Raw genomic sequence first — 13,682 nt, forward strand, 5'->3', positions numbered from 1 at the left:
TATATATTGACGTAACTAGGGCACTATTATTAATTCTTGAGCGAGTAGCTAACACATTTAAAATGTGTAATGGTTGTCTTTTAAAAAAAAACACAATTAGCCTAAAAAAAAATATGTATAACCCCCTTACGCTGAACTGTTTTTCTTTTTGCGTTCTTTTTACTGAGGACATTGTAAGAATGGCAACCCTAAGAATTCGACCGGTAAAAAAAACAGTTTGCCATTTCCGTGAGATTCGAGCGCGACCATATGAAGGTGACCGATTCAATAAATATGAGACTAACGTTTCAACTGAATTGTAGCCTAAATATATCTTTTATTATTATTATATTTCTTATGTCGGAAACATTAATCGTTATAAAAAATTCAAATTTCGCAAATCCTACAATTACTGACTGAATTTAAAAAGAATCAATCTGGTATGTGTAACCGACGCAAACGATTGATATATCAGCATACTTGGAACAATGATAGAGGCACGAGTTAATAGGTTGGTTGAAATCCTTCGCAAACTGTAATGAATCGTGTAAAATGCGGTAAAATGTTTCAAACTTTAATGCACATATAACTTATTCATGCCTTCTTCATAATGAAAATGAAATGCAAAAAAATTTTGATGGTTCAATGATCTGTTTATTGCGAAACGAGGTACGCAAATCCAGAAATAAAATAATAATGTAATGAAAGATGAAATGAATGAAACGAAGTCAGATGAGCGTGTAATGGTCCAGCATCACGCGTCCTGTTCACTTCAGTTAGGTCGTTCAAGTTAGGGGCTGATCGTAGAAGTAACTGTCACTCCACGGTGTGGTCGAGTTCTTAGTAACCGTAAGCCTTGTTATCTTCGGGCTGTGTGACGTAGAATCCCCAAGGAGCGAAGCCGTAGTCGCCACCGTATCCTCCCTTGCCTTCGTAACCCTTGCTGGGACCACGGTAGACTTGCATCTTAACACGGCCGTTGGCGTATCCAGCTCCTTTGTAGGCAGGAGCAGCGTAGCCGGATGATGGTGCAGCTTCGTAAGGAGCGTCATAACTCTGGGGATAAGCAGCAGCCATGGCGACAACGACGGCCAAGAGAACGAACTGGAAAAAGGCGAAACCAAACGTATTCGTGATGAATTGTTGGTCAATTGTTGCGGAAATAGGATGGAACATTTGCGGTAATAGAAGGGATAATATTATAACAGTTGTAACACTGGATGGCGAACTTACTACTTTAAGAGAAGACATGATGATTGTTGTTGTTGTGTTTAACGTTGTCGGATGAAGACTGGTTGATTTGAAGGCCTGTTCGGCTGGCTTATATACCCGCCGAGTGAAACTAGGAAGAACGGGGAAGGAAAATGATGCTGATTACTTCAACCCATAACGCTCCCCTCTCCAGCCCCACGACGTTCTCCACACGTATAGCCCCAGGATGGAGGTGCCCTAACTTATTTCGTTTTTACAGCTTTGCTGCAAAAAGTGTACCAATGTCCTTATATGTTTATTGTAAAGGGTTTTCACGCCCAAACGACCCTGCTGTTATTAGTTCCATTCAATCTGAATTGCATTGTCGCTCGGTCTCGCCGAATAATCCTACGCCAGGATTGGTCCCATCATCTAGGCTGTGTCAGATTCAACTAATATGTCTGGTGGATGTGTTACAGTGTACCAGTTCGTGTGTTTGCAATTAATATCGTACTTGATGACCTATACACGGTAGGCAGAAATTTAAAATTCGGGTCATAGACCTCAAGCATAGAAGTGGGACTAAAGATGCAATTATAGTTCATTAGTTTTGGTCGATGTACGGGTTTTTACATTCTCGACCCATTCGAATTTCTTATTTTAGATTCGTTATATCCGAATGTGTAAGAAACCGTAACAATCAAAACAATAGGAAGCAGATGGCATTTTGCCACGAATTTCTTTTTCCGCGACAGCCAAAAGATTGGACAAAAAAATGCAATTAAAGAGAGAGCTTGTTTCCCCCCTATGTGCACCTTAATCTCCTATGGGCGATGAGTGGAACGACACGGATGGAAATTGGGACAGTGCAGAGACCATCACTCGTATCAAGACATCTATACGTAATAGCCTACTGTTGTAACATATATTTATGAACGACATATATAAACAAAGCGGATGGTTATCTAAACATCTCATAAACGAATTGAGAACTTATAAACTGTGTCGACCCAAAAGCTGTTCGGAAATAGCTCTCGGGTGAATTCTATCAAATCCTGTTGTATCTAAATATGCCACTCTTTTATAGCTGTCGCTCAATACCTTAAACTCTTGCTTAAACTATATTCAAGTTATTTATGTGACGACGTCGAAATATGAAAGAAAAATTCTTATATCTTTTCAAACACTCTATATTTCTTGATGGGAAATATTTTTAAAACAACGTCATCGACGACAACAATCTATGGAATCCAGCCACATCATGTTGCCATTGCATTCAAATAATAATAAAAATTTTTCTTGTTGAATTTGATGGTGAATTTCTTCGGAATTTGTTCGTTTTCGTGGTGATGATGAAACGGTATCAAATCATCAGGGCCAATGGTGCATTTTGAGTCGTGGCAAGTAGTAGCCTTAATAGCCCTTTCCGTAAGGTTTGTTGTCTTCGGGTTGTGTGACGTAAAAGCCCCAGGGAGCGAAAGAATCCTTGTCGTAACCTTTTCCGTATTCCTTGTTGGGTCCGCGGTACACCTGTTTGTGCGGAAAAATGTAAAGATATAACGACATATGGAATGTACAGCTGCAATAAACCGGAAAATTCAGAGCGCAATTTTTGTTTCATTTTTTTCCCCGCAAAAATATAAGGAAGAATTTGATCAAAAGGAAAGAAATTAAAGCCTTCGATTTGATCTGAAGTGTATTATACCTGCATCTTCACACGGCCGTTAGCGTAGCCTGGCTTGTAATCAGCAGCGTAAGCTGGTGGAGAGTAGGCCGGTGCGGCATAACCGGACTGGGCTGAGACGTAAGCGACGAAAGCGGCCAAAACGACCAACTGCAAATGCACATAAAAAAAAATTCGTGTCATTGGTAATAAAACCACGGAACAATAGCTGTTTTTTTTTCTTTGGGGGAAATACCCGCCGTCATATTTGTAACTAAATTGAAACCAACTAACTTACCATCAATTTCATGGAAGGCATGTTGAGTGAGTGTGGAAGGGTTGCTAGAAGAACTGCTGCTTTGAAACAACTGATGCTGAATCTAGCCACTCCAAAGCCTTTATATATGCAAGGTTTGACTGCTAGAGGGGAGTCAGCAGCTCTTATTTCGGTATGTTGTTTTCTGTAATCATATAAGTGATGGTGAATCTCCCCCAAAAACTCACCTGACCGCAACGCTCACGACGGTTTCCGGGCCGTTATTTCGCCGAAAGTTTTTCCTTTTTTTTTCTTTCTACATGCTTCATTTCTTTTCCAGTCTGTGATCCGCCTGCTGAGACTTGATGCTACCAGCAGCGCTATGTAGCGCTACGCGTGTGTAATGACCTTTAAGACTGGCAAGCATGCATGAAAGATGGGTCTGGGGGCCTCATTTTCTCCGCATTTTCTAGGGCAAACTCATTAGTCAACCCTTTGTCGAGGAATGAAATACATAAAGAAACACCACGTATAGGTCATATAATCATCATCTTCTTGGCTCCAGCGCGTGAGGTTGTCATTGGGAACAAAAGGTCAGCATTTTATATTACGCCAGACGCACGGTATATATCGTGGCGTCAAAGTGGAAAGAAAAATGATTACAAAAATAGAATAGTACATCTAGACGAAGCTAAATAAAAAAATTGAGGCCAACCTCCGCTGCTGCTAGTACAACAATTCAGGTCATATGATTTTCTTCCTTTCTGCCGTGTTTAGGGCGACCGAAAACATGTTGCACCGTTTTAACTTGGTCACCTACAAACTTCGCTAAAATTTTACAGCTCAGCAGATGACAAGAAGAAAACTATTCGCTCGTGCGGTCTGCCACTTTTTCTTTTTTGTTTTCGATAAAATTACATGTCCGTGAGCCTCACAGCGTGGTGTATCATTTCTCCTTTGCTGTATATAAGAAAGTATGTCTTCCACTATATTTATATTTGAGAGTTATAAAAAGAAAAGGCCACCTGTTATTTTTCCAGGTTCTTTTATTTTCCACCTGCAAGCGATGCATGTCCTTTTTCGACATTGTGAAAAATGGCCATTTTCTCTGCTTTCTCACAAACCGTTTTATTATGTTTGGACGACCGTCAAGCTTTCTTCGCAGACCAATTACCCTATAAAGAAGATCTCTATTCTTGTTACTAATAACGATATAACAAGAGTTGGAACAATTTATTTTCAAGTTGCTGGACCACTAAATAGGTGATTGGAGACTAGAAATAATCACTGGGAATAATATAATATATCAATCAACATGCAGATGGTATCTTTCTTTGAAGCCACCAATCGTCGGGGTAATGATACTTTTGAATTTCTATGCCTTCCCGAGGTGCAGGGAAATATTTGTTGGGTCCAAACTTGATTTCTGACAGCGGTGGCAAGGCGAGAAGGCTAGGAAAGCACTCGAGAAGTTGATTTTCGCAGTCATCAGGCAGAAGTGCTCGTTTAAGGCCGGCTTTGCGCATCATCGAGCCGGACCGTTGTTGAAACAGTACTAGGCGGGCGCTGACATCTCGACCGACAGCATCGGGAAGCCCCGGGAAACTGACCGTTTCCATCAATTTCACCTCATATACACCCTCTAGCATGTCGTAGTTAAGCACAAGATCCTGAGTCCTGAAGAACCTGGCGATGAATCCCTCGTCTTGCTGGGTCAAAGCATCTCCAATCACACACATTTCCACAGTGTGTTCCCAAGTTCTTGGTCCTTCGTTGTAAAGAGATGCCCACAGGCTTTCGTAACAGATGAAGTGCTGGACCTCCAGTATTTGTAGGGCTCTGTGGACTCGTTCAGCCAGGAAGATTACTCTAAGTTGGTCATGTGGTCTACGGTTGAGGCACTCATTTTGTTCTGTAGATCCACCTCTAGTATGATGGACGTACTTTATCAGGCACAGTATCCCCAAGGCGAAGAGACCTCCACTTACGAGCCGCTTTGGAGTAATCCTCATCTTCAAATATGCCTATGTAAAATGCATGGCTAAAGCCCATTTAGTGGTATTAATAAACTGAGGAATAATTAAACTTTAATTTTTCCTACCAGAAAATGTTGTTGGCAATTACACTTGCTATTCGTCCATAATTTTATTTCTGTCAATCAACTTGTTTGTTTATTTTTCTCGAGGACCATTCCCTTCCGTTCTGCTATCGGCATTCAGAGTGTGTCAGTGTCAAACTCATCAATTGAATTTAGACTTAAATTGAAAACGAAACAAATTCGTTTAGTAATATTCTATTAATTAAACTATTTATTTTTACATATTTTCAGTCTTATAAAATCAATTTAATATATTACAAACTGAATTGACAAATTTCACTTTATTGGGCAATGCTGAATCATTCAGGAGTCAATGACTCGAGCAAAAAACGAGCATTAGTGTTCTTTTGCATCAATCGCCAGCACCTAAATTTTCTTTAAACAGCCCTTTACCAAGTTGAGAAAGGGAAGAAAACTGAATTATTTTTCAGTGACCGTTATTCGTGCTAGTTGAGGAAAGAAGTAGTTGCTGTCGTGTGTGTATCGACTTCATTTACGGGAGTCGAGTGTTGAAGCTTTGGTAGACCTGGTTCGTTGGAGAATTTTTGATTTACGTCGTATCAGAAAGAGCAGAATTAAGGAGAATCATGTCGGCATTATTCGCTTGTTCCCGTTGTTTCAGTCGCCATCCTTTCGAGGAATTATCACAGGGTCAACAATTGTGCAAGGTGTGTGTGACGTGTGAAGTGAGCAGGAAAAAAATGTATTCCTGGATTGTGCAGTCAGATTTCTCGCAGTGGCAAAGAAATAGTTGATGTGTTTTTATGAAATGGATTCTCATCATCTTGCTCGTGTTTTCCTTTTACCTAGGAATGCAGAGGTTCTTTTCCCATCGTCAAATGCACATATTGCCGCTCAGAGTTCCAGCAGGAAAGGTAAGATGGAGAAAGTTTTCCCTATTGTAGCATTATTACTGACGTAGGTGTGCATACTATAACTTGTTGGCAGCAAAGGGAATACCAGCACTATCTGCAAAAAGTGTGAATTCAACGTCAAGCAATACGGCAAGCCCTCTGCCTGTGAATACTGCAATATAATTGCAGCTTTCATTGGAAACAAGTGCCAACGTTGCACAAACTCTGAGAAGAAATACGGGCCTCCTGTCACTTGTGAGCAGTGCAAACAAAAGTGTGCTTTTGATCGAAAAGATGAAGACAAGAAAAAGGTAAGACTCTTGATAATGTTACTTAATAATAAGTCTAATTGTTTTTATCATTTTCAAATTGTCTGAATTTCACAGGTGGATGGCAAGATGCTCTGCTGGCTGTGCACTCTATCCTATCGCCGGGCGCTGGCCAAAACAAAGCATTCTGAGCGTGGCTCCCATTCTAATTCTTCCAAAACTAAGGAGCAACAGCAGCAGCAGCACAGGGGCAGCAGTGGTCACCACAATCATCATAATAGCCATCACGGGCACCATGATAAACGTCCACAGCGTCCTGACGTCACCAAGGTGCTTTCCTAATAATTTGACGTTGTAGTCATGGCACCTTGATTGACCCCATTGCATTTGGCCCTCAGGTTGGACTGGGAGAGAGGGAAGATACCGGTCCACCAGCCAAGATATTCCGCCCCATGATCAATCGTGACGCCATGGTGGATCCCAACTCGTCTGACCATGTTGTGGCCATCACTGAACTCCGAGAGCAAGTAGCCACCCTTCAGAAGCAGCTGGCCGTCAAAGACAACCAGCTCTTGGCCAAGGAGAAACAAGTGAGTCGAAAAGAAAACACCCCATACACCCGCCATTTTGTTTTTTGAGTTTCTTGTTGCGAGTCGCGACTGCTGTTTTTTGGCAATTGTTGCACACATTCCCATATTCTCGCGTATTCAACCCCTTATAGATTACCGAGCTCAAAGCGGGCCAATTCCGCATGGACCAGGAGCACCGCGTCCGGATCAAGACGATCCAGAAGGAATACGAAGCCAAGGTGGACATTCTGCAGGAACGTATCAAAACATTCCAGAAGGAAGTAGCCACGCTGAACAAGGCCAATAACAAGCACAAATCTGACCAGCAAAAGCAGATGCAGCAGCAAAAGAAAACGGATAACGCTGTGGCGGCTGCCAACGCCACCGCGTTGGCCAATGCTGCGGCGGCTGCTACTGCGTTCGCCATCCAGAACAACAATTCGAATCCCGGTGGATCCAAGAGTCGCCAAGGATCCGGCTCGGATTCCGACAACAGTCCCAGAACTTCGTCTTAAGGCCCTTCCGTGAAAGGATCCCAAGGAATTGAAAATAACTACATTTTTTCTTCCCCAACGTTCTCTCTCTCTCTCTAAAAAAAATAATCTTGATGAATCCAATTTGATGTGTTGCCGTTCTTCCTTAAAAAAAAAGAAAAAACTGCGATGAATCGGATAAAGGTAGTGATTTTGGCTCATCTTTAACAATTTTTTTCTTCTTCTTCTCTCATCATTTGAAATTAAATTGACTCTTTGATCCTTGATAACACTCACACCCTTTTTTCCTTTTCCCCACACACACACTCCTTAGCATAATTCCAACTCAACAAAAAAATATCCTTTTTTTGAAACCCTACTACTGTGTCTTCGATGATTTAGTTACAAAAACATCGCACTGGACTTATTAAATTCAATCAAAAATAACCCGAAAAAAAATTATTTTAAATAATTGTTTTTTTTTAAATATCTTTGAGTGGGGGGGTTATTCGATAACAAATACAAAATCGCGTGGGAAATTAATTAAGGAAAGAAATAACAAAAAAAAGAAAAGAATCGTAAACTTTTCAGAATAATTTCATAATCGCTTTTCTTCCGGGTCCGGGAATTTGGGCTCCGTTTTCGTAGACGGTTACCCACCAGTGATCCGATTCTTTTTTTTTGATTCGATAAAAAGAAATATCAGACAAAGAAATACGAATTAAACAAACAAACAAACAATTTACCGTCAATTTCGATAACCCACTGATGACCGACGCGGTCCGACTTCCTGTTGTTTTTGCTCCGTTTGGGCAAAGTTGGCGTTCCGATCCATCCGAACGGATTGGCGTAAAGACCGATCACACGGAAAAGTGACGGATGTTGATGAGTTGTTGTTGTCTTTTTTTCCGGACTGCGATGGCGACGCCACGATGGCCATCCATTGCAAACGATAGTCGATAAAGTTAGAAGCAAAAACAGGGACACTGCGATCTTATCCATCTATCCGGTCGGAAGGCTGATGATGATATGAAGAGAAGCCAAAATTCCCCCAAGTCAGATAACTAGCGCGCGTATTGCACAATCAGTGATAGCGTGGTTTTAGAACGACATCTCATTTCCTTTTCCCACTCTTTCATCCGCCTCCCCGTGTGTAAAAAACCTCCTCCTCTTTTCTATATGTCTGTTTCTCGACCATAACTCGCATGTTTGATGATAATTTAACACGAAACTTTCCCGTTACAATTTTCTCCTTTTCTCTTCTACAGGCGAGAGAGAGAAACGTGCTGCAAGCAGATGCTGTCAAGAAAAACGGAGATGCTGCTGCGACACTATTCAAATAGAAATTCCGAGCGACAGATGGACGCCCAGTTTCTAATTCGAATAAAAGTGTGTTTTAATGGCACCTTTAGATGCGCCGATGAGGTAAGGATCGTCGAGTCATTCCTTCTCATTAGTGAACAATTCAAAATTATAAACTCGTAATCATACAGCGGCCGTGAGTACCGTTACATATCTTTGATTCGTTCCATATCTTTGATTAAGTTGATGAAACCCACATTTGGTTTTTGAATAGAGTTGATGGGGGGTACCGTACAAAATATTTGGGTTGGGTCTGAGGATACTCCTGAATGGTTTCCAACACGCTACATCTCCCACTGTTTTTCCATTTCTTTTTTTTTCTCCCGCGTTCGACGGTTGTGTGTACCCTCCTACAAAAGCTATTGACGAAGACTGAATTACCTGTCCGTCCCAGCACTGCTAATATCAGGTAGCTGATGTTGCTGTACACGTAATGAGATGGATATCGGCCATAAGAAAGAGAAACAACCTGGAAGTGTTTTATATATTAACGTTCAACGATGTCCTTGTTTAGACTGGACTGCAATGGACTCACGCCATTCGGCCATCATATCCGACAAATGATGATTCGTGAAAAACTCGATTCTCATATTTCATTTGGTTGATGTGTGTGTGTGCTGCAGCTGCTGTCCAGTTTCTTGTTAGCGCCGGGCCATTTTAGAGAAAAATAAATAAAAGTTCTATTTCTAGTTGGGAAAAATCACGAATCCAGTGAAAGATTTTAACGATCGCAGCTGGACCCAGCGATCAAATTTGAGAAATCATTTCCTATAAAGTCTAACCATCGACTTTGTAATTGTTTCAAAGGGGAATAGTATCAACAGGCTCCAACCCGGCGGTTCAATAAAGTGTGTCTCCCCTAAATTGTGTACATTCGTACTCTATGTGTGTGTGTATATATTCCAGGGCGGGTGTGTGTGTATGTCTGATAGGGTTAAAAGCGTCTGCGTAGAAGCAACAAGGCCGCCGGAAAACTTTGTACCATCCGATCCAGCGTTCGGAACAGGATACGCACTTGTTAGATAAACACCGTCCCTACATAAAGACGGACGTTTCCGAACCCCTTCGATTCACTCGTGTCTCTACGGTACCACCCGTTTCCTGTTTCCTCCATTTCCGATCGCCAATCACCTCGCGGGAAATTCGAATTTCTATTTGCAATTATTTTTGATTAAATTTTATTAATTTGGGACAAACTGCAAATAATTTTAAAAATTCTATTTGAGGTTAATTTGTTTTTAAGTTTCGTTTGGTTATAGGGGCACGCCCCGTGATCGATATAGTCAAAATTAATTCTTTTAATGTTTACCAAAAAATAAAAAGCCTCGCCCAATTCAAGTAAATTAATTATTATTTTTTTTTTTAAATATCGACAGGTGAAAGATGTTCTTTATAGAGGACAACGGCCAAGTGGGCGAACGCTTTGCAGACGCCGAAAACATTAAAACGGATAACCAAAAGAATACTAATCTACCGCCGTCACGACCGTCGGCCGGAATTTCTGCCGCCGTTCCCGATTTACAAGAGACGATGTGCATGTTGCAAATGATGTCAGTCGACGGACCGCTGGCCGAATTGAAACCCAAACCGGCACTTTCCGCAATCTCCATGCCGGGCATCGCCAACATTTTTGGCGAAGCTCATCTCACCCGTCGGATTGTCTGGATTCTCGTCATCGTTTCCGCATTCATCATAGCCACAATTCAGGTAAAAATAATCTTTTTAAAATTGACAAAAATAATCCTAAATTAAAAAGCAATTTCTTTTTAATTTTATCGCCATATTTGCGCTTTTAAAAAAAGATGGGCGTCATTTTCTTGGCTGTTTAAGAAAACAATTGATGCGATTTATGGGCTTGCGTTTGTGGTGTCGCGTGCTCCGGACGATAATGCACTTTTTCGTGCGTGGTTTATATTTCATAGTCAAGACAAAAATGAATGACCCTGGGGGGGTTGTATATTTTTGTTCGGTGACTTATTAGTTGGTTTTTTTCCTTCATAGGTGAAGGATCGTGTCGAGTTTTACAGTTCGACGCCGGTGACAGTCAACGTCCGAGTCACGATGAACGACACGCTACGCTTTCCCGTTCTGACCATCTGCAACAAAAACAGTTTCAACATGAGTCAAATTCGAATGCTGGAAGCCGAAGCCGGACTCGGCCGCAACAGTAAATCGGAAGTCAATATTAGTCAACTGGTGGGCGTCCGGGGAATGGACGCCAAACAGTTATGGGACGTCATAGCTCACGATCCCGATCAAATCATTGCCGAGGTAATTCATTTCTTATACTATATGGACTACCTCCTGCGGAGTGATGATAAAAAATAGGAGGTGTCTAGTTACTTATAATGTATGTCTCTGAACTTGCTCGGTGATGATTGATTTATTCTTCCGGTTGTCGGTGACACACCCCATTTACAGCCCCCCGCCATTACATAAACCGTCCCGATAGTCGGTTGGCGTGTCTTGACTGGGCAACGTAAAAAGATAAAAATTTCGGGACAAAGATGGATGAATCGATCCAAATTAAATTGAAAGTACATTTTTAAATCGAATTATTTATTCGTTATTTAGTGCTGGTTCGGACGGAATGTCAGCTGCAACCAGGTCGGCCGCTGGACCAAAGTCTACACTTATCTGGGCGTGTGCTACTCTTTCATCCGCAGTAAGTGTTTGGATTTAATGGAATTGAATTTATAGATTTCGATTTAATTTTTTTGTGCCAATTTATTAGATGAAACTTGGGTGAAAACGACGGGCAGTTTCAACAACCTCTACGTCAAGCTGAAAGATACGGAGATGGAATGCTCGTCACTTTTGTGGGGGGCCAAGAAAGGCGAAGGCGAAAGAGGCTGGAAGATGTTGATCCACGACTTGCGTGACTCGCCCGTCGTCGACGTCCGCACGCACGGCAGCACGCTCGACAATGGCTGGGGCAAGGACATCCGTATCTATTTGAGAGAAGTATAAACTGCATTCACTCAAACTGTGTTGAAATGAATTTATTTACATTTTAAATTTCCCGCTCAAACAGTTCCGCACTTTGAACGTTTGGAAACGCCCGTGTCTGAAAAACGGCAATTATTCAAAGTGCATTGAGCGATGCTTCGTGGCAGCTGCCGCCGATCGAATGACATGCAGACTACCTTTTATGGATGAAATAGCAGGTAAATGAATTTTAATTTTTTTTAATTAAAATTTAAAATTTGTAAATTTAAGTACATTTTGTTTTTAAATTTTTCAAATGAAATTATTATTTTGGTTTGAAATTTAATGAAATTATTATTTTGGTTTGAAATTTAAAGTTGGATACAATCATCGCAAGATGGAGTACTGCAATACACCGGATTCGTTTTGGAACAATTCAAAGGAAATTGATAATCTTCTCGTGTACGGCCATTGGGCGAGGAACAGTTGTAGCCATTGCCAGCGGCAATGCAATCAGGATTTCTACATCGCTTACACGGAGATGACGAAAATGAAGCCGAGCGAGAATAAAATCAGCAAATTGAGAGTTTTCTACCAGGTGGAAAAACAAATTTTAATTTCCACACGGCCAAGTCGAGTCAATTTCTGATTTTTTAATTCTTGGCAGGATTTCACGTTCGATGAGATCGAAGAGAGCGCCGACTACGGAGCTGTTTCCCTACTCTGCGATATCGGCGGATCGCTTGGTTTCCTGCTGGGCTTTTCTGTGCTGACCGTCTGCGAGATTGTCGACGCCATCGTTCAAACTTGTTTGTCGTCTACCCGACGACTGATCAAAAAATGCAGGGGAATGAATTAAAACGGAATTTTATAACAGAACTCGCGGATGATTCTTTCTACGATTTAAAATACAACTGAGGAAATATTTGTTTCCATTTATATCGCGAAATGGAAGAAGTTAAAAAAAAATGAAAAAACTTTCAACTACTTAATTAGTTTACTTTAGTGGTTACTACTACTTTCGTTGTTTAGTACTTGGGTTATAGGATTTAGGCAACAGTGGGGCCACAGACTTACAAGTCTGGGTAGCCAACTCAGTTCACGTTGTTGCGTTTAAGTGCGAACCATTTAATTATTTGATTCTAGTGAGATGGAGATTGTAGAGTTGTGCGTTGACGTAAGATGCAGAAAATTCTACTCACTTGAGCCAATACCACGCGACATTCATAAAAGTAAAGTCAGCAGGTAAGACCTTTTTTTTATTTTTTTTTCGTGAATTTTAATTTCAATTGACAATTGCCGACTGATTACGTGCCCCAATTCGCATTAGCAATCGTTTCATTAAATTGAAAGTGTTGACCAACACTTACGTAAGACCAGTCTGACATTTTGTTTTTTAACGGCCGTTTGTTGGTTCGCCTTTTTCACACCGTTCGACTGTCCATTTTATTCCGCAGGTAAAATTAATTTTGCCAATTAAACGGGGGGGGGGAAGTGAAACGCATTTACTAAAGATGAACGAGATGCGTAGGGAATAGAAACGTTTCATTCTGATGTTGATTTGATTTAATTTCGAGCTGCGATAGGGAAACAAATTGAGACATTTTAATTTTTTGGAGGAAAATCTGACAATCAAAATTAGTTTTTCACGTCTCCTGTCCTTATTTTTATAGATAGACACACGAATTTTTCTGGATAAGTGCACAACTGAAATGTGAATTTATCAATAAAAAAATTACTTAGAAATTTCATTCCGTAAGAGAATTATACACGAATTAATTTTCTCCCATTTCTAGTCCACCCTCTATTTTATAAATCTGGAATCTGACAATCAAATTTGGTTTTCTTCTTGTTGTGTCCACATTTTTATGTTGAATGAAAATGTTTATTTTCGTCGACAGTTAAATTTCCGTTTAGAAATTCCCACTCCTTCACGAATTGGAGTCGAACGAATTTTCTCCCCTTCTCTTATTTTTCTCATCCTGCGACCGTGAGGAAAAAATAATTTAAAATTTAATGAAATAAAATTGAAATAGTTAA

The 13,682-nt window shown here is 40.8% G+C and overlaps 2 protein-coding genes and 3 long non-coding RNA genes across 5 annotated transcripts; 2 read left to right on the forward strand and 3 right to left on the reverse strand.

Annotated features, from left to right (window-relative positions):
• Positions 1-611: 611 nt before the first annotated feature.
• LOC124203842 lies at positions 612-1,361 on the reverse strand. Its single transcript, XR_006878625.1, has 2 exons — positions 1,213-1,361; positions 612-1,083 (listed from the first exon to the last, which is right to left on the reverse strand). It is a non-coding gene; the product is annotated as an uncharacterized LOC124203842 (long non-coding RNA).
• A 983-nt stretch (positions 1,362-2,344) lies between these two features.
• Positions 2,345-3,288, reverse strand: LOC124203843. Its single transcript, XR_006878626.1, has 3 exons — positions 3,132-3,288; positions 2,876-3,004; positions 2,345-2,700 (listed from the first exon to the last, which is right to left on the reverse strand). It is a non-coding gene; the product is annotated as an uncharacterized LOC124203843 (long non-coding RNA).
• A 2,192-nt stretch (positions 3,289-5,480) lies between these two features.
• Positions 5,481-7,466, forward strand: LOC124203819 (protein FAM76A-like). Its single transcript, XM_046600683.1, has 6 exons — positions 5,481-5,855; positions 5,998-6,062; positions 6,136-6,352; positions 6,428-6,640; positions 6,709-6,900; positions 7,032-7,466. Exons 1-6 carry the CDS (start codon positions 5,775-5,777, stop codon positions 7,392-7,394), a joined length of 1,131 nt encoding a protein of 376 aa, XP_046456639.1. The 5' UTR covers positions 5,481-5,774; the 3' UTR covers positions 7,395-7,466.
• Positions 7,426-12,706, forward strand: LOC124203811 (acid-sensing ion channel 4-A-like). The gene is made up of 9 exons (XM_046600672.1): positions 7,426-7,556; positions 8,621-8,777; positions 10,091-10,421; positions 10,716-10,985; positions 11,289-11,379; positions 11,449-11,678; positions 11,749-11,881; positions 12,020-12,240; positions 12,310-12,706. The coding sequence occupies exons 3-9, from the start codon at positions 10,098-10,100 to the stop codon at positions 12,499-12,501; spliced, it is 1,461 nt and encodes a 486-aa protein (XP_046456628.1). The 5' UTR covers positions 7,426-7,556; positions 8,621-8,777; positions 10,091-10,097; the 3' UTR covers positions 12,502-12,706.
• On the reverse strand, positions 7,740-8,406 carry LOC124203848. Its single transcript, XR_006878652.1, has 2 exons — positions 8,099-8,406; positions 7,740-8,025 (listed from the first exon to the last, which is right to left on the reverse strand). It is a non-coding gene; the product is annotated as an uncharacterized LOC124203848 (long non-coding RNA).
• Positions 12,707-13,682: the final 976 nt, after the last annotated feature.

Source organism: Daphnia pulex, chromosome 10 (assembly GCF_021134715.1).
Source record: "Daphnia pulex isolate KAP4 chromosome 10, ASM2113471v1".
Taxonomy (NCBI): domain Eukaryota; kingdom Metazoa; phylum Arthropoda; class Branchiopoda; order Diplostraca; family Daphniidae; genus Daphnia; species Daphnia pulex.

Coding starts and splice junctions, on each gene's coding strand:
- LOC124203819 (XM_046600683.1), top strand. CDS start 5,775: ATGTCGGCATTATTCGCTTGTTCCCGTTGTTTCAGTCGCCATCCTTTC. Junction 6,353..6,427: donor AAGATGAAGACAAGAAAAAG/GTAAGACTCTTG, acceptor TGAATTTCACAG/GTGGATGGCAAGATGCTCTG. Junction 6,901..7,031: donor TCTTGGCCAAGGAGAAACAA/GTGAGTCGAAAA, acceptor AACCCCTTATAG/ATTACCGAGCTCAAAGCGGG.
- LOC124203811 (XM_046600672.1), top strand. CDS start 10,098: ATGTTCTTTATAGAGGACAACGGCCAAGTGGGCGAACGCTTTGCAGAC. Junction 11,882..12,019: donor TTTTATGGATGAAATAGCAG/GTAAATGAATTT, acceptor TGAAATTTAAAG/TTGGATACAATCATCGCAAG. Junction 12,241..12,309: donor AATTGAGAGTTTTCTACCAG/GTGGAAAAACAA, acceptor AATTCTTGGCAG/GATTTCACGTTCGATGAGAT.